This window comes from Syngnathus floridae, chromosome 4, assembly GCF_059516105.1.
Source record: "Syngnathus floridae isolate MCC-2025c chromosome 4, RoL_Sflo_1.0, whole genome shotgun sequence".
NCBI classification, from domain to species: Eukaryota; Metazoa; Chordata; class Actinopteri; order Syngnathiformes; family Syngnathidae; genus Syngnathus; species Syngnathus floridae.
Window position 1 is genome coordinate 14,351,809 of NC_142416.1, and position 20,692 is coordinate 14,372,500.

Consider the following 20,692-nt stretch of genomic DNA (forward strand, 5'->3'; position numbering starts at 1 on the left):
AAAATTGGTAAGAGTGCTGCTGCTGATGAGAACCGGCATACAAAGTAAATGAAAAGATGGCCCTGATGTATACATCTAATTGTAAGTTCTATTCATTTATTGATAGGACATTTTATATTCACTGATGATTGCACCATAAAATCATTAGGACCAAAACGACAACAGATTAGGAAAAGAATGTTAACTCGAGGCTAACGACTTCTCCAATATCACATTGGAATCAGGAATGAGTCAACCTACAGTCCGATCAATATGATGAGATTGAAGGTGATGGTTAAAACTGTCCAGCTGTACAAAAACACAAACCAGTTTTGAGTTTGCCATTCATCTTCTTTTTTTGAGTTGAATGTTTTGTACAAAAGTAGTTCTGGTAGTTAATGGTCTGCTGTTCAGCAGCTTGTGTGGTAATTTTTATATACAAGAGCCCTTTGCCATGGGGGGAAAAAACCCATCAGAAATACATTCTGACAAAATGAAATACATTAAGAGAACTTATTTTGATTGTATGCACGTATTCTGTCTATATTTAAAATAGCTTTTTTTTTTTGTAAGTCCATTATTTAAGTTGTCCTTCCCTGGGACAAAATGATTACATTTTGGCCTGGATCCAGAAAGAGCATTTTTATCTATGATTATGAAAAGCGAAAATCCATATAAGTGCCTCACAAGTTGTCTGCTTCTTTAATTATTTGGTATGACTGTGAATATTCTCATTCATCCAGGTCATTTCATTCTCGAGGCATTGAATCAATTGTATTCTTGCATGAACTAAAGAAGCCTGCTCAGATGAAAGGCGAAACATCTTCGAAGACAACCAAAGCGACCCAGTTGCGATCAGTTCAATGCCTTGAGAATTTTGTTATTCAAAATGTGCATCACTGACATCTATAAGAGTGGATGGACTTATAATCGACCGCAAGTTAACCCAAACCTTCACCAACAAACCAACCAACCTTCCTCTAAACTGCTTATTCTGAGTCAGGTAGCGGTCATGTTGAGTCAATCCCAACTGTCATTGGGCGAGAGTTATTTTTCAAACTTACAACAAGGCTTTCTAGACTTGAATGGCCAGTGAACACATCACGCTTAACAGCTCAACTACCTTAACTACCTTCTGCTATTGTCGCCTGGCCTCAAGTAAGGTCAGCGCAGTGCTGAATGTTGTCTTTTGTGTTTCACAAAGGCTATTGAGAATAAACCTTTCAGCGTTGAAGTATTTTATATATTTTTTTTCCATGTTGGCCTTGATGACGGTTCATCTGTATGCCTGTCGGCAATTGTTGTCACATACACGTCAGATAATAATTACAAGTGAAAAAAGTACAAATAAGTTGAACTGACACACACAGCAGTATGTGTCGAAATAATTTGTTCTGTTTGAGCATGTGTCGGGGGCATGTGTGTGTGTTTAAGAGATGGAAAGAGCAACCCACCCTGCGGTGAGACCTAATTTAAATTAGAAAGATGAACACATCTTCACAGCGAGAAGCCATCGGTGAGGACAAGACGACAAAACACACGCACACAAAGCAAACAAACGAAACAAAATAAAAAGTCACACACTCAAAAAAGCAGGGGACCTTTTTGAAACTCTATTTCTTTGCAACGATCCAAACAAGAGTGGACAATCCTCATGTGAACATAAGTATGATATATAGTGTCTTTTTGGACTTACTGGGTTGAGCAAAACAGTGAGGAACAACTCTCCTCCTCGGATGCTTTTGTCCAATTCTTTAGGCCCCCCGGGATATTCCTTATAGTAGATGGTATGAGTGAACAAGCCACACGTCTGACGAGGTAGCACCTATGCAAGACACAAACGCAAAGAGACATTAATCAATGGGAAAAAGTTGTCTTGAAAATCCAAGACAACTGTTTATTACACCGTTTGTGCAAAAAGTCAACACTGTTACATCAAAAACAAATTATATTTATTGTAATGATCTTTGCTACTTGCAACGTTATTGTGGGAAGGTGTGGGATTTATTTTAAAATTTATGTGTGGATTTTCATTCTCACATGTTTTCTTTTCTTAATTATGTTTAGTACTTCAAATGAGATTAGATATTGGTAGGCAAAGTAGTTCAGGGGTCTGGATTAACTCAACTGAAAGTAGAAGACTCGAACACACTGTGAAGTGACTTGAAAAATATTCACTTTCACTGTATTACTGATAAATGAGGTGACGTCGGAGCAGATGTTTGTCACAACCAAAACAAATTTTAAAATTAAAATAAAAAATATTTGAAAATGTTTTAGAATTACAATTGTAATTCAAGATCTAGTTATTTCAAATCAAAGTAAAGAAACAAAATGTTCCTTACTAAAATGACTCCAAAAAGCAAAAAGTGCAAGAAACCATTTTTTAAAAAAATAACCTTAATCATATGTACAAGAAAAGAGCATACTAATCATTAAAAGCATTAAGATATGTTTTGAATCGTCATTGAATCTTATATTAAAGTGCGTCAGTAAAGTGCGGTTACATCCTTGGTTCTTAACATTTCAAAGCAGGAACAAGTCCTTGGTACACTCTTGTCAAAGAGACTCAAATCCTTTCATCAGCCACTGCTGCTTAAAAATCAACTTTTTATCATTTATTGTACAAATAATTTTTCTACAGCTACTTGTACCTCTAAAAAATTGTTTTACATTCATTGTTACAAGTTTCACTTCAGCTACTGTATCAACAATGTTAAGCACATGTTTTGGCTTTGACTAAGTTTCTATAAAAGTTTATATTGAACAGTCTTGCTGACATGGATGGTAATCAAGAGAAAGGTCAAACAAGGACGAGGTTATTAATCTTCCAAATCAATTCTGTTTTTCTTCAATATTGCATTTGAGAGCCCTGCTATATTATTTATATTTAGGAAGCGATGGTGGCCTCATTAGACAGTCACGCTAGACTTAGTCTATTTGTATATTTAATGGCCATTAATTAGAGCAGCATTAATCTTTTCATCTCATTCTCCACCAGATGCACGTGTTTCACAAAATGCTGAGTCGTTTTATATTTACTGCGGCAGCCTCGTACGTTGCGGTGACAAATTGCCCGCCAACGTGGCAACAAACATGTCAAGCAGATATTCGTCAGCGCACAAATAATTCATCAAAGGGCATAAAAAGCGGACAGATGAACAGATGAAACACAGCTCCAATGTCAAGCTGGCATGCAGTAATTTTCAAAATGTGTGATGTGTACCTTAGGACAGGTCACGGATATTGTGAAGTGCCACGTTATATGGCAGATGAGAATTTCATCAAACCCAGCGACTTCTTCTGCACGGTTTGCCAGCCATGCTCAGACCTTATTCAAACAACATCAAATCAAGCGCAACGGATGGCATGTTAGGCGCATTACTTCCAGAAAGGTGGTGGCAATGAGGCGCATAACGGAGTAGCATTTAAATGCTGTTAGTTTAATGTGATTTTCATGTGATGACAAGTCAATATGTCTGTGGCGAGAGGGTCTGCCCAATCAAAATCAGGTCAGTCTATCGTTTGTGTTTGAGCGAGGACTACAGATGAGCCGCAAAAGTTATTTCCACCGTGTGGATGACGACATGCTTGTCAGGTGACATCAAGGTCTCACTTTGCATCACCTTGAAGATGAAACGTCTGATGTGCAAGTGTTGGAATGTGGGAGGAATTAAACAGAGCAATAGTATAAAGCAAGATATCATTGCAATATTCAGAGATCAATATTATCTAATACTGCAGTCTCTCGCTCTCAGACAACACACACACAGACACACACAGATCAGAGAGACTGTGTTTGGATAGAGCGAGAGAGAGATGGAAGGCCACCAGAGCTTCAGACACTCAGCACTATTTCACCAAACCAATTATCCACAGAGCTATAGCTCAAACTGATATAGTACATTTTAAAAAGACACATGGGCGCACAAACACACACATGGGTGCACACAAACACACACATATGCTGGCACACAATCCCATATCTCCCATATCTCAGCCTGATTTGTTCTGATACCGCAGGTCCAGTGGGCGTCTCTCAATCTGCTCCCAGACACACGAAGAGCAATTTTACAACCTTAAGATGACTTCCTGTCCTCCTCTGAGCCATCAAAGATGAAGTGAGAGGCACAACAGGAAGAGACGGATAGAGAGAAATTACAAAAACATAGGGTGAAATGGAGGTTATGGGGCCTCTTGGTTTACTATCGACCTGACTGGATCTATGCTAAATATGGATGATATCACATTTTATCGCGACATAACCGCAACTCTGCAGTATCACTGAAGTGCTGGGCAATATAAGAAAAGTAATCTTGCCCTCAGGGGTTTTTGCGTCATACAATCCCGCCTCGTGTAAATGAAGCGTTGAATTTGAAGGCCTCTTTCATTTGTCACCAAACTGCCTACATTAGAATCACTACAGGGGCCTATAGTCAATGCATCCTATTTCTGCACAAAAATGATCACATCAACCAAGCCAGAGACAAAATGTGCTGTTTCATCACATGAGGTCATGAGAAGGAAGTGACTGTAAAAGAACACCGGCAGCGGGGAGATTGTCGTTCGATTCAGGCTAGCAATACTTCTACTTGTTTTATTTTCAGACTGTTACGACAGATTAGGATTCAAAAAGCCGAGTGGGCGTTGTTGGCATATGATAATTTCTCAAATTAAGCTAACAGTCACGCTTTAGTCCCATGAATTCTGCCAATTAATTGAACAAGAAAAAAAAGTGGATCAATATTCCTGTGTCTGCTAGATTGCTTAATTGTCTTGCTTTAAGTGGCTGGTTCCAAAATATATTTTTTAAATTAAAAACACCATGTGATAACACATTTTTATGTGAGTCTTAAACTGTACTGTAAAATGCTTTGGTTTATTTATATTTAGGGGTGTGAAATCCAAATCATTCAACTCTTGGCTGCAAATGTAAGAGTTATTTAGAGAGTTGTGGTTTTTTTTGGTTTACTTGTTATGTTGTTATTTATGTGTGGACAAGTTTTAAATTTAAAGGACTAGTGTGAGCAATTTGTTTCACCACGTTTTGTTGTTTTTGTTGAACTTAGTTGCTTAATGGATGAAAATGCTTCTGAGTCTGGCACATAGTAGTAAATCAACAGCACATGATGTGTTCAAGTGTCAGCGATGTGTTATAAAGAATTAAGTGCTGTTGTTTTCAACATCAAAACAAGAAGCCAGGAAATAAAGGCAGATTTTAAAAATTATATTTGTCAGGTCAAAGCGTTCTCTTAGAAACCAGTAATTTTTGTGTCATTTTGGTGATTGTCCCCCTCCTTCTAGATAAGAGAGCAATTGTCTGGACAGAGAGCCTGGCTGACATGTTAATGAAGGAGGAGGAGCTACAAACATTAGCAGATAAAATTTAAAAAAATAAATATGTTAATTGGTAGTGGGTGTTCTGAGACCCTAATTGTGTTGATGAAAAGCAAACAAGGCCCAAAACCAGAAGAGACTGACGGTCAATTTTTGGAAGGGAGTACAAAAACAAACAAAGAAACCGCTTACAATATTAAAAGATAAATGCTGCCTTTCAAACCTTCTGGCAGACAAACAAACACCAAACACAAGGATCTCGGTCTTGCTTAGTTGATTTTTTTCCCATCAATAGAAAACATTTTCAACAATAACAATTTGAATTTTTTCTGAGTTATTTTGTCGGATGTACTTATTTAGAAGCCCCTTGTTGGTGAAGCATCTTCATACTTCTCATGAAGCAATGCACATACTGTATAGACTAGAATTGCTCGCCTCTTAACCCACACTGGCCATTGTTAAATATTGAATTATAGCACAGAGGAAGATGCCATGGTTCGTCAAGGTCAAACAATTCATATAACACATTTGCGCAAACACACCAAGGTTACATCTAACACACATGCGATCATTGATTTTCAGTTTATGGATGCAAGTAACAATCGCCGCATGAGCAGGCAGCATCAAAGTAAGTCACATTTTACACCGCAGAATTATCCAAACAATGTTTCGACTGAGCGATTGTCTCTTTCCAGTAAGTCATCTCTCATTTCGCTGCTTTAAGAATTTTAAGATGATTCAAATGCTGTTGAATGTGCTGGAAAGAATTTATTTTCCTTTTTTTGTGGGCAACCCAAATAAATCAAAATATATGGAGTAATTATTCAATCTTTATACTCCATGTGTGGATGCTGCATGGGTGTGTGCTCACCATAATGTTACTGTGGATGAAACCCTTGCGGTAGCGGGCGGGCTTGAGGTGGGGGTATTCCTCCGTGCTGGTCACCCGGATGTTCCATACTCGTCTCCAAGCCTCATAAAGCTGCAGATGGACCGGATAGACCCCCGAGTGGTGGGGGGCCACTGCGTATCCCATATTCACTGGAATGCCATGTTGCTGCACACACAATTCATTTGTAAATAAATACACGGAGAAAGCTGACCTCATTTTGACTTTGTGGTTCTCAAACTGAGGTATGGGGACCCGTGTGGATCTGCAAGTCATGATTGGGGGTCTGCAAAATAATTAAGAAAATGTATTGACCTTTTTTTTAAGTGCATGCCAATAAAATAGTTACACTAAATCAATGTCTTTTCTCTACCTTAGCTATGAGCCAATTAAAATGTGGTTGTGACATCAAATGAATCACACATGGTCGTTATTTTCAATTGACGTCAGAATAATGAGGGGGTCCTTGGAAAAAACTCAAAATGTTTGAGTTTCATCTACCTAACTTCAGAAACGGGAATTAAAAATAGATATGTTCATGAGCTCAATTGCGAGGGCGGATGTTTTCTGGGAGCACCTTGTAGACAAATGTCCTTCGCCATGCCGCACACCCACTTACGCCATCACAAGATGAGCGAGCCGAGTGTGTGTGCAATAAAGGTTAAGGATTGCACTTTATGATCACATTCACCTTCAATAACATGAACCTACATCCAACCTCGCTGTATCATAGCTTATGTGTGACACCCCTGCACGGCTATCCAAATTATCTCCACACACATACATACACACCGAGTGGAGGCAAGGAGAGCACAGCAATAACAGCATCCTACCTTGAGGAATTCAGATTAAATAGTCAGAGATAAAAATGGCTCCTGGGTTACCATTAAGGTGAATGCCCCATTAGCCGTGGGTGTATTAAGATTTGTTTGGATTTAGGAGATTAGTAAAGTGTCGGTCAGGCGAGGCTCCCGACACTAAACTCATTTGCATCTGTGGTCATTTTTTCAACAAAGGGCTCCTGTTTGAATTATCGCAGCACAAGAGAGAAGTGAAAGGCTCTGGAGATGAGGCAAGGCTAAGGAACTCTGAAGGGAATAATGCTGATTGTGTTTAGTGGGTTAACTGTTTACACGGAGGGGTGCTTGTGTGTCAAAGACATTTGTGGGCAGCAGAGATTTTGCATTCGAGGTAAGTGAGGCAGTACATCTCAGAGCTTGCTATTTTTTTCCAAAACCTTGACATATTTTGTATTCAATGCTGAGTAGTAGTATGAATATTGCTTGGTTTGAAGGTGTCTTAAGTAAGTTTTTGTCCAAAAATTACATGATTGATCCTATGTGTCCTTTCTCTTCAGTGTGGGGCAACGGAGCCTTCTGCCCCAAGGTGCAAAGAAACAACATTTTGAGCAACATGACTGACAGTGTGAACTGGACGCCAATCAATCACAGGGCATATTTGGAGACAGACAACCATTCACAATGTGAATTAAAGGACGTGAAAGAAGCCGCTTCATATGGCTGTGTTCATGCCCACAACAGCGCAAACTGCCTGTTTCTAATTGCACTAAACTGCATGCGAAAATGCCAACACTTGCTGTAGCCCGCCCATTCGCACAGTTAGACCATGCTACGCACCAGACTTGCACTTGGCATGAATAAACAATAATACATGTTTTGTTTTTTTGTTAACACACACCACTTTCAACACTGGTAATTTTGTTCCAATAGATGGAACAGAAAACTCTTTAAACACTCTATTTTTCATTATGAAAATATATTTCTCCTTCCAATGCCATTCTGCCCAACATAATATAACTTGCTGTACTTTCTAGCACATAATAAACCTTTTGTTCACATTTATAACTTGATCCTGCAACATGTCTGAGTTTACAATTGTAGGAACAAAAGTGTGCTTCTGTGTGTGTTAATGTGTGGAAATATATATTTTTCTGCCTTCGGGTGCTTTGTGGCAATGAGATGGCAATTATTTTACACAGAGGTGGTTCAGAAAGCAAATGTGATTTCAAGGACGCAAGAAAGAAAAGAAAGACAAGGGAATAGACAGTGCCAAGCAGTGTGTGTGTGTGTAAATGTGTGTATGTGTGTGCACAACAATCTCACCAACGCAAACTCCTTGTTGAGCACCATCTGCTCCAGCAGTGAGGACTCATTGTGGAAGAGGTGAGGCTGCATGTGGCTCCACATGTGGGGAAACCACCAGAACTCATCCACGTACTTCAGCAGTAAATCGTCTCCCTCATCTTCCTCCACGGTACCTATGTTTGGGCACACACACACACACACACAAGGATAAAAGGATGCAGTGTGACAGATGTTGCGACATGCAACTCCATGTTGCCGAAGGTTAGAGTTCATCATCAAGCAGCAGGATTCTCTTAGGCGTGCATTGTAAAATCAGATGGATGGCAGATACCACACTGATGAAATGTGGTGCCATCCCAATAGATGATATGCTAATGTCCTCTATCATATTTGTTTGCCGTTCTAATCCTTTCAAATCTAAACTGTTTTCTATTTCAAAGTCAGCCTCTCTTAGCAGGTTGAATGGCCTTGAAGCTACAGACCCACACACAAACACGCATTCGCATACCCCGGTTCTCATACTCCAAATTACCGAGATAGCATCAAAAAAAGGATTGGATATCTCTCTTCCCAATTAGATATGGCAGGATGAGAAGATTTAGATCTTGACTACTGTGCAGGAAAATTCAGTCGAAATTTCTGCGTTAAGTGAGGCGATATATCAGTAATAAACTCAAAAATACACCACTGTTCAAATGTTTGGGGTCACCCAAACATATAGGACAAGGGTTTTCGAATCATCCAAAACCCAGGAGGAAAAAAGATAATTAACCAGTAGAATAGGACAAGACAGGACAGGAAAAGGTAATGGGCCAGGTAGTGTGACTGATATGTGTTGGGGCTAGCTTTGCAGCGCCTAAACACCAGTAGGAAAACCCTTGAGACTCTTTTGTGATTAATGGCTATATAAATGAACTTGACTGGGATACAAAAGAAAGAACTGTCCAGGGAGTTGATGTAATAATACAGGCTATATCAATGTGAATGGCCTCACATCAAGCAAATAAATGCACCAGATGTGTCTACGGACATAGATATAATAGTCACATATGAATGATTGTCGTCTCAGGGTCTATTTTTGTGACTAAGGCAAATTCAACAGGGCATAAATCTGCATGGTGTTGGAAAATGTCATTTCACAGACACATTGACGATGGCATGTTCAAAAAGGTAGTTTGTGCCTTGGTGCGCATGATTAGAGCAGAATCCAGTCTCTCTATGCTTATCCGCCAAATTGGCAATCAGGTGCATTTGGCCTTGAACCTGCAAAAAAAAAAAAAAAAAAAAAAACGTCCACCCAGTCGAGAGGACACCACCCTCACCCAGTAACCCAACGCAATCCACTAGCCCTGAGGCGTCACAAGGCCACTCGTAATATTTTACTTCTGCAGAACCTAATTAACGCCCATTGCAGCACTGTATTTGCATTTTTCTCAACATGGCCGTTTGTGTCATTACGATTTTACATGCTGACTATGAAAGATATTACTTACCTGTGTGATAGAATTTGCCAGAAAAGCCCAAGTTGAAGGTAAAGTTGGAGATGTGAGCTCGCAATTGTCTTTGAGTATCCAGAAGCGCCTGTAAATCAGATTAGACTCAGTTATATGATGGACAGATGCAGAAAAAAAAAAACAATACAAATGTCCAGTTTTGTGCTGTCCTTAAACACACTTCAGTGTCATGTGTTAATACTCAAATCAGGATTGTCTTCCATTTTATAATGACTTCATTAGATTAGTGGCCTTTAAACAAAAACTCTGTAATGAATGTTAACCAAAGAACATTACACACAGACACACACGGATAAACACACACAGAGGCAGTAACACGAGTTAATGAAGGTCGATGTATTAAAGGCCTCTAGAGGATCGGCTAATAACCCCCTCACCCAACCCCCATTAAAGACACACACACACACACACACACTCACGCACATACTGTACATACACACTTGCACTCTTCGTCACTTTTCACCATCCATTAGCAAGTGAACCTGCATCAGTCCCACCCATCCCTCCTTTGCCGCACCTTCTTTCTTCCCACTACGGAGAACCTGCAGCCTTGCACACTCATCTGAAACTCCATCTCTCCATCGTTTGCTCAAATGTCACATTCTCAGGAGACGGCCTTGTTCTAATTTAAAAGGAAGGCTGAAGCAGCACGCAAGATATATCTCTTCTCTCTCTCTCTCTCTCTCTCTTGCTCTCCCTCTTTCTATAACTCCCTCTATTCTCTACCAGCCCTTCTTCTTGCTATCATTGCACTTCTTGCTGTTTGCGCCCATAAATATTTTTTATGAAACTTTTATTATTCCGTGCGTATTTCAGGCTGCGGGGTCGTTTTGTTGGGCTCAGCGCCACGTCTCTATTAAAAATGTTTGTCGGGCCGCTTTTAATCGATCCCTAGGAACCTTTTCTGATTTATGAGATGAGCAACTGATGTGAGAGCGAGGATGCCCTCACAAGCAGGGTTTCTTTCTGTGTGCATGCGTGTGTGTGTGTGTGTGTGTACACAAATATAGAGACACAGGCGCAGTATCTTCATTAGCGCTAATCTAATGGTGTTGAAGATGGCTGCATGCTGACAGATGTGCACAGCCCTAATCTGATCCCTTGTCTCCACTGTGATGACATGCATTACATCACCCCCCCACCCACACACACACACGCACGCACAACCAAATACTCGGAACAAAATTAACTTTGTTGTCAAACGCTTTGCATTTTAACTCAATCTACTCTCATCGATGCACTTGGTCAAAATGCATTATTAACGCACATGTCGGGAAGAGCGAGCGCTAGCGTGGGAGTTGGTCCAAGTGTGCGCTGTATTAGTGTCGACACATCATTTATATTCTGCAACCTAACATACGGTAAAACAGGAACAAAAATCGCAAAAGGATTTGATGCAGTCAGGCCTAAACAAGGACACGGGTGATTTAGGATGTTGTACACGGCAGGTTTAGACATTGGCGAAATTCAGGTTATGTTTCAAACCATGCACTCATCCGTTCATTTTCTTCTTTCTCTTCATTATGATCGTAGGTGACCTGGAGCTTATCCCAGTCGACTTTGGGCGAGAGGTGGGGTACGGCCTGGACAGGTTTCTGCCAATCACGGGGCACCAACAGAATACAAAACAACCATTCATACAGTTTTCAATAAACCTCACTTGCATATTTTTGTAATGTGTGAGGAAGCTGAAGTACCTGAACGCCTGACAAATGTACGGACCACAATCCATCTTTCTGCTTGAGTACTACTAACATTTTGATTTATGGCGAATAACCAACTCTTCATTTGTAGTATTACTGATTGTTTCTTCAAATTAACACCTAGCACAGATGACTTGCCATTTTGTTCTTTTATGTTACATTGCTACAGTATGTTCTTCTTCCATTTGTATAGTCATCAGCACACTTTCTGGTCAATAGCACCATAAAGTGTCTTTGGTGTGCTCCTCAGAATCACTCGGTCATCACAAAACTGTAGCAGAATCATAAAACCCTGAGGTCTTATTATAAGTCACATGAGATATGTTAAAGACGTGAGCAATGATCTGCCGTTATGTCATGAGGGTTTCTTCTGGACTCAAGTTGATAACTTTAGGGTTATTAAATTATGCTGGTCCAATGCAGTGTATACTATATCGAGAATGCTCTACCTCAGATGTGGGAAAACCCTTCACAAAGTATTCATACTCCAAATGTGTTAACATTGCAAAAAGAAAATGTATCAGGCAAACACTAGGTCTTTGCTGCCATCAAACAGAAGCGTTTGGGTTTTTTTTTTCAACTGAAGAACTGATGATCATTACGAGGCGGCCCGGGGGAAGACTACGAACTGCGCCCAGCAATTAAACATGACGTACTTCTTGAACACAAACACATTTTGAAAATCTCAGAGAAACAATCAAGTCATTCCCTGCTGTTTTTTTTTTTTTTCCTGATGGTAACGGCAGCCAATCTCATTGAGCTGAGGCCTTGAAGCAATACCGGGCCAATCTGTCTCCTGGATGCTGAGCATGGCGATAAAACAGGCCATAAGAGAGAAGGCTGCACTTGGCTTAGCCGAAGTGTGGATTGCGGCGGGTGTGTGGGTGTATGCTGGGTATTGACAATCCTAGTGATGAAGGTAAACACACATGAGGATTAGCGGTTAGCGATAGCCCTGCTCTCTGTGCCCAATCCCACAGCTGCATCACATTGCCAGTGTCAGAAGCAATGCCAGTTTGCTTTGTTCGTATCTGTGCATTTGTCGTAAGAGGTGCCAATGAGATGTTCTAGGTAGTTGGTGGAATTGACATGTGGACAGCTGGTTTCATCCACTTCACTAGTATATCCTCATTCTGTCATGCTTCTAAAAACCTTAGATTTTTCTATTCAAGTCATCACATTCAGCCCAATGCAAAACAATGCTTCGATCCAACAATACATAAGAGTTTCTCTCTTTTGGGGAGTACTGATCGATAGAAACATTGAAACAGAAGAAGATATACAAATGTCGTTTAGTGTCTCTGTGACCTTTTAAAGAACTTTGAACAGCAGATTATGTACAGTATTTAAATGTCTATCGAAAATTCCAACCACATTATGTTTGGTTCGCGCAACTTTTTTCTACGACTAAAGTACCATTCTTATATGCTCATTGCAATCAAAGTACTTCAGAAATGTTGAATCTGTGCATCTTTTTCCTCCTTAGTTATCCTCTGCTCATTCAGAAACACGATGGTATCGGTACGAAACAGATGCGGCATGTACCGTATTTGTGTAGTGGCTAGTATAATGGCTTAGGTGGGGCTATAAAAGCACATTTGGCAATAAGAAAGAGGAATGATGTTTTTCTAGTATGTAGGCTTTCTTAAGTGGTTTGTGCTTCAATGTTTTTTTTTCCCCATTGAAAATCACTACTGCGCATGAGATTTAATTCTTGCTATGGATTGTCAAGTGCGTGAGCCTGTTTGTGTAGCTATGCGTGTAATACGAACACCAGACCAGCAAACTTAAGTGGGTCAGGCATCTCTATTTGATGAGCGAGTTGATGCCAATCTCCACATAGCTCTCTTGCTCTCTGTCTCTTTTGCTCTTCAATTCAAAGCCAATGTCTGCTTTACATTTCATCGTTTCACAGAGCGCTCTGTTTCCGAGTGCTTTTGGATCGCAGGTACTTGGGATGGATATGAATCAAACAACTTCAAAGAAGCTGGAATAAAAATTGGGAAGTCAACAAAAACAAGTTTGTGTTGTTCCGTTGTTTGTTGTCATTAAATCACACATTCCCAAAAGACAACAAGTGTCCTTTTTTTGTACTGTGTTGTTGTTTTTTTTACTATTCTCACATGACATTTTTTGCTTAAATCAGCACCACTAACGATGCCATGGAAGACATAAATGACATCATCTGGACCTGTATGAGAAATAACTTTGAAATGCTTAATAGCATTTTCTCTTCCTTTTCCGACTCCGCTATGCTTTTGGCTGTGTGACAGATGGATATGGAGTCAGCTCAATTCCGCAGACTTAAGTGGCAAATATGCATCATATTAATTAGCTCTAAAGATTAACTCTAAGTAGGAATGTGCAATAAATAGCAGACTGCTCAGCCAAAACCTTGATTGAAGTTAGGACTATTAACATATTGTACAAAGACTTGTCTTTAACTTTCAATTTGAGGTCAGACCAAGAACCAAAGTGAACATGAGGACAAAGACAACTTCTTACGGTGAACATCTGTGCTCTCAGAAATCAGTAGGATTCTGTCCTCATGTCAACTATCTATCAATTTTCTATGCAGCTTTTTGCATTTTGAAGTGATGTAAATGAGACGTGTTTCTCAACTGACCTATCTAGTTAAATCAAGGTTAAATAAAATACTTCTTTGTCTAGCTTTAGATGCAATTTGAGTAATTTCACAGAATAACTCAGACCGTCGGTTCCACTGTCTGAGTTCAATCATAGCCAATCAAAGCAAAAGAAACACATCTTCACCATCAAGTGGACAATTGGGGGCCACCACTAAAAAATCTTCACTGTGCACAACTATGAGTCTGCCACCCAGTGGGATGATTTTAAAAACATAATACAATGATTCAGAAGGTGCCTGCTGTTCACATTTCATTAATGAACTACATCCAAAACACATGTCTGCAGACCTCACAATCTGTCTGCCTGTGCGCCAATCAAATTGACCAAAATTACATTAAACTAGCCGTGCTACCTTTTAGACGTGGTGTGAACAGGCATAATTCAGACAGACTTTTCTGCTGCCAAATTATCGCTCTGCCTGGTACATCTCCAAGGACATAACCTCGCTGCTCCTCAACATCGTCTGACAAACTGGCAAATGCCAAATTGCACTGATATGAAAATCAGCATACGTCAGCCTTTGCACCGTGGTGCCGATGCACCGTTAATGAAAATAAAGCCTTATATTTACATGTTTTCAAAAAGATTCAAATCCCTGAAAATGATGAAGAATCTTTTTTTCAGACATCTCTTGGATTGGGTTAGTTTCTATAGTATACTCTTTTTATCTTATATAAAATATGCCAAACAAGATATGATTTTGGGCCTAAATGTTCATTTATAAGAAAACCTGTGCACCTGAGGACTAAATAAATGAATCGCTAAATGCGTGAACCCTGGGAAATTCCCTTTCTTTAAAAGTATCTTACAATTTGAGCTGTTCAAGGCACAGCCGACACAACACAAACATGGGAAAGATTTCTTCCAACATCCCTACAGTCCATCTCGTGTTTAACTTGTACAAACATCACAATAAATAACATTCAAAGAAGAAGAATGTGCAGTGACACTGTTTTTTACCGAAGCCGAGACCCGCCTTTAAAAGGTCTCGTCTAAATGCTTTAGTCCAAAGAGCGCGTTGTGAGCAAAAGAGTGAGGAGGAGAATATTAAGAGGCCGCAGATAGTGATCAATGACTTGGCAGGGCAGCGGGGGGGCGGTTGAGTGAGGAGGAAAACGAGAATGGGACACCTCCTTGATGACAAGAGGGACAAAGGAACAAATTAGAAAAAAACACGAGAGCGGCACGCTCGGATCATTGATGGCACTTTTTGACTGGCATCATCGCTCATTTTGAGAAATGTCATCCGCTAGCTGCCTCCCTGTGAATCATTTTTAATGGAGGAAATAAAGGTGTGTGTCGTTGTGTGAATGTGTGTAGCCAGGAAGGCTGTGTGTCATTTTTTTGTCACCAGATGAACTCGTGGGGTGAGACTAATGAAGAGTGGTGAGAGAAAGAGGGTGGCATTTTAATTGGTCCTCCTCACTCTTCATGCTTCTTCTATGTTGGAGAATAAAAGAGGAGAAAAAGAAGAGGCCTGACTCCTCCATAATACTTCATCATTTGATGCAGGTTAACATACAGACTGGTTTTGAGGGAGTTAGTACATTTGGTGCTTTAAATAGGAATTCAAAGGCAGGCGGTTTTTGATTTGCAGCAAAACAGAAACTTTAACTCACCAACATGTTTTGTATTACTAGCATCCAATATAAAATAGCATCCCTTAGAGAAAACCCATCAACCAAGTATAGTCTCTTAACTAGAAACTATGTTTGATATAGTGGTTAGCTTATTTTTACACGTACTTGCATGAGTTGCATGATCTGTAAAGTTTTTAAAGGTGCTTTCATTGGTTTGACGCACTCATATTTAACTAATTTTTATATATTTTTTGCATGTTCGAGTAATTTATAGTGCAATTTAAGTACAGAAAAAGTATTTCGAGATAATAAATATTTTACTATGTTAAACTTTGAGCCTCATTTAATGACCTTTAGTTGCTATAGTTACATTTAATAACATGGAAGAAAAATGAGTTTAACAGCATCCCAGAATAGATTGTGATGAAGCACTGTATTGAATAAATCAAGAAATGAGAAATAATTACGGCACGCAGTACAGAATGATCACTATTGTCACCTTGTTCAACCTTCATCACCTATTTACGGGAGGAGAAAGCTTTGCTTCTCATCAACATATTTCTCTTCCTCCACCTCCCCTCCGCTTCCTCATTTCCCCTCAGCATTTTGTCTCTGTGAAATGAGGAAGTTTGTTGCAAGCTCTCCCCCCTTGGCGCCACGCACCCTCCCCTCCTCCTTCCTTTCTTCCCGTTTTCCTCTCTGTGATTTCCTGCTATCCTGAAGGAGCAAATGTGGCAGCCGTGCGTGTGTGTTGGGGATGGAACGGCTCTGTCTTTTTGTGCCACTGTCTGTACGTCTCTTGACCTCCCCCTCCGCGCTTCCCGGTCGTTGTGTTTCACCACCAGTTCATCCTCATGTATATTTATGTGACAAAGCTGAGGAGTCAGCCTGACTTAAAATGAAAATTCATACTAGCGGGAGCGTGGCTGCCCAATTTGTGTGTGTGTGTGTGCGTGTGTGTGTGTGTGTGTGCGTGTGTGTGTAACAGAGTAAACTCTTTTATCCTTTTTGTTATAAGCATCCTTTTCGTATTCAAGCGAGGAATTCCTCTCCACTTCACTGCGTATTAGGTGTTTTTTCTGTTTTTTCAACCGCCACATGCTTCACATCTCAGCCATGGACAGGTGGGACCTTTTTTGTCAGGCATTGATGGAAAGTGGCATTCTATTCTAAATGTCACAGATTGAAACATGCCTGTATGTACACACAAGAATTGGAATGTATCTCAGCGTCAATACATACACCACTAATTGGGTCTGATCACATTAGGAGAACATTAGAACTGGAAAGGCATTATTCTCAATCTAAATGAAAGAAAAGGCAAAATTATGCAAATGGTGGTTAGACTTTTTTTTCCTCTAATATTAAAGGGGTGTTATTCAGAAAACAGACTTTTTGCTTCTATATAAGCACCATTCATTCACAATCTGGGCACATAGAGGTAAACTCCTTACTGATAAAGCCCAAAACGTTTTGAGATGCTATGTATGCTCATTGCATTTTTTTGAAAAAATATTAGGTTGGAAAGTTGGATAGGTAGCTAGATACAACACAAGGTTGCAAAATTGACAACACAGAGTAGCCATACCTACGTAGGTCTGACCATTTTGGAACAAAAATCATACAGAACAAATTGCCCAAGTTGAAAATGAAGTTTGATTTCTATTTGTTAATTTGGACAGAAGATTGAATACCTGAAAACTGTTTGCAATTGTGTCAACAAACAAAATCTTTCTTCTTTAACTCAACTAAAAGAATGATGATGAAAAAAGTTGGAGTATTGTATAGCCAACAGATCAGAGCCTATATGAGCCAAATATTATTTTTTTCTTCTTTGGACACAAAAAACAACATGCAAGCATGGGGAGAACATGCAGACTATGTCCTTGCTGCCTAATTAAGAGTAATTTAATTTATATGAGTATATTTAAATTTATATACATATGTTCTATTTAGAATATAATACATAATAAAAACAAATAATTATATTATATTGTATTATATTATATTAGTGAGATATAATTGATGAAGTCCCCAATCTTTTTCCCACAACTAAACATCTTCATTGACATTGAAGTATTATTCCAGCAGGGAAAACAAATTAGCTATTAGCGTTTCTGCACTACAATTGTGAAACGACTATGAAAACAATGTAGGTCAAAATTTGAAGTGTTTTTTTCCAATATTGCAACGAACAAGCATAATTACTCTAATCGTCCATATGAGGAGGCGCATGACTTTGTATACATACGTAGTCCGAGTGTGGCTATTCAAGCGAGCGTGTGCTTTGAAACAATAGCTGCCTTGAGAGGTTGCCTATCCTTTAGTTTTCCTAAGCGGAGGAACGTGGGAAAAGAGGAATAGGAGCCATTCATCTTTCCACTTGCTTATTCACTCGCTCACTCTCACCCCACCTCTAAGCCTCTTTCACTCTGTGTCTTTGTCCACATAAATGGCCTGTAAAGTCCCATTAAACATAATTACTCTCTCGCCGTAGCCTAAAACGTTTCACACTGCCTGCCCACAAACACGCAACGCACAACAATATATGACCCGTCAAGTATTTTGCTGAGGGTTTGAGATTTCCAGGGCAACACCTTCATATTTCTTATATTTGCCAGCACTGTGCAGCCATTAGTTACTATTCTGTAGCAGAATGATTTATTCACCCATCACCCCTGCCCCCCCGAAATACCTTCACATCCTTGACGTTCATGCGGGTGCCTTCCTTTCCCACAAAAATATCATCGATATCCACCAGAATGTGCCGGTCCAGACCCAAAGTAAGCTTCCTGTCAGTGAGGTAGGAGATGGTGTCCACTAAGATGAGTCTATGGAGCCAGTAGTTCAGGCCCTGGCCAAAGAACACCCTCCTCACCCCATCGAAGAGCCCCATGTCCTGCACAACAGTGGCCTGCAGGCCCAGGCTGAAGCCGGGCCTGGGATTGTCACCGCTGCCCGCCCCTGCTGCGTCCTTGGCCCGGGCATGGAGCACAGCTTGGTATGTGGAGTGATTGGAGGAAAAAGAGGTCCAGTCCTCGCCGGGTAAGGCCCCACGGTCCGTGCCGGGTTTGGTTAGGCTGAGGATTGGAGAGGAGGACACGACGCAGCAGTCCCAAAGGGCCTGATTGGTCCTGAGCACTAGCGGGAAGTTTCTAAGTTTGAGAAGAGGAGGGGAGGTGTCGGTGGAGCGGTAGAAGCCGATGATGCCCACTCTGAACTCGCTGCAGTACTGATGCAACAGCTGTCTGTTCCATGTGTCTGCATGTGCATACTTGAGGAGATTCTCATAAATGATGAGCGAATATCGTCCGCGGCCCTTGTCCGTCAAAGGCGGGAGGTCACCCTTCCCTGAGGCTATCTCCATGCGGAACTTGAAGTGCGCGGACTCCAATATAGCCACAATGTCCTGACCCAGCTGAGAGTACTGGGACTCCACAAGAACCAGCACCACCGGGTCAGTGTGGACGTGCGTGTGAGGTGGATTCGGAGGGTACGGGTACGGGAGTTGGCGATACGGGAACATGGAGAGGGGCTGGGAGCAAGCGGGCTCGGAGGATTGTCCTATTTGCATGGAAGGTGAGGAGTTGGTGAAGAGGAAGTAGGCAGACAGGAGCAAGGAGAGGAGACAGCAGGAAGCCAGCAGGAGGAGGAGCCGCCGTAAGTGGCGGCGGAATCGCACGGCCACCGTCATGGCGTCGCGGCCGGCGGACGTCTGTTTTGGAGGGAGCGCTTGGTCGAGTCGGAATGGGAGAGCAAAGCCACTCAGGGGTGCATCAAGTGACCATGGCAGGTGGAGACGGTGGTGGGGCTGGGGGTCGAGGCACACAAATCATTTTTGAAAAGGAGCAGTGGGGAAGTTCCAGTCTTCACATGGGCAGCCGGGAGGGATCAAGATCTGTGAAAAGGAGTGAATGGTAAGCTTGAGCGGTACACATTTTCCACCACTGGCAGTGATTGCAAGTAATCAAATACTTTGTTGCTGGATTTACGAGTCTCTATTCTTTACTCGCGAATTCTTTCTTCTGATGAATTTTTACTTATATGCCTCATATCTGAAAATGTTCTATTTCTTACTTCGTCAAAATAGGTTAATTATTTTTTCAACCTCCGCCATAACAACACTTAAGTCAGATCGTGATTGACTGATTGATTGATTGCTCTTATAAGGTGGAAAGAAGCAGCAACATGGTGGAGTCTGAAACAGGAAACGTCTAAGTCGATGACACGACAGATTCTGAGAAGCAAGATTTGCTTTATGATTCTAATTAATTTCAATAAATTTGCTTATATCTGAAACACAAACAGAACAAACATTTTACTTCTGTTGAGCCAAGTGACCAAAAAATGTCTTGTAAATAATTGAGTCATTTTTACTTTTACATGTCAATCTGTACTTTTTTTTTAAGCAGAAGAGACAAATCAGAATTTCTACTTACATAATGTGTGAGTTTTTTTTTTCCCGATTATTACCAATAAAAGGCACAGCTGGTATGTACACATGTCCGAAAACGACTGCAACCCTGAGTCAGGGCTTACCCAACACATGCACACACGTGACGCGGCAGCAAAAACTGAACTTAATAAACAACAGCTGTCGTGTGTTAATATGTGGGGAGGTGGACCCGAGCACAACTAATCAGTCCCATAAAGCTCTGCAGAGATTCCCGCTAATTGAAGCAAACTCTGTGCACTTGTGTCCTATTTCTGAACCTAATCATCTAAAGTACCACAAAATTAGAGTTGGACTCTTTTCGCCAGGAGCGTTAATCTGAGGGTAGCCCATGACAGTGGGGAAAAATGGAAAGAAATTGAGAAACAGAGACAAGAAGCATAGACAAAAAGGGGCGGGGGCAGGGTTTACAAAATGCACTGAATTATAGAAAGAGACAAAAAAGGATTAGCATCTTAATGTATGTGCCGGGAGCCAGAGAGA

General features: G+C 40.7%; 1 protein-coding gene across 3 annotated transcripts in view; it reads right to left on the reverse strand.

The window, feature by feature from the left end:
* ndst3 (N-deacetylase/N-sulfotransferase (heparan glucosaminyl) 3) overlaps positions 1-20,692 on the reverse strand; it is a 36,523-nt gene that overhangs the window by 14,423 nt on the left and 1,408 nt on the right. For 2 of the 3 annotated variants that reach the window (XM_088372952.1, XM_088372954.1), the window contains exons 2-6: positions 18,452-19,654; positions 9,804-9,891; positions 8,329-8,483; positions 6,188-6,373; positions 1,676-1,804 (exon numbers count right to left, since the gene is read on the reverse strand). In XM_088372952.1, the coding sequence (XP_088229078.1) occupies positions 1,676-1,804; positions 6,188-6,373; positions 8,329-8,483; positions 9,804-9,891; positions 18,452-19,450 (1,557 nt within the window). In that variant the 5' untranslated portion in view covers positions 19,451-19,654. Of the gene's footprint in view, positions 1-1,675; positions 1,805-6,187; positions 6,374-8,328; positions 8,484-9,803; positions 9,892-18,451; positions 19,655-20,195; positions 20,344-20,692 lie in introns of those variants that run through there. The other variant, XM_088372953.1, reaches the window with a different exon arrangement.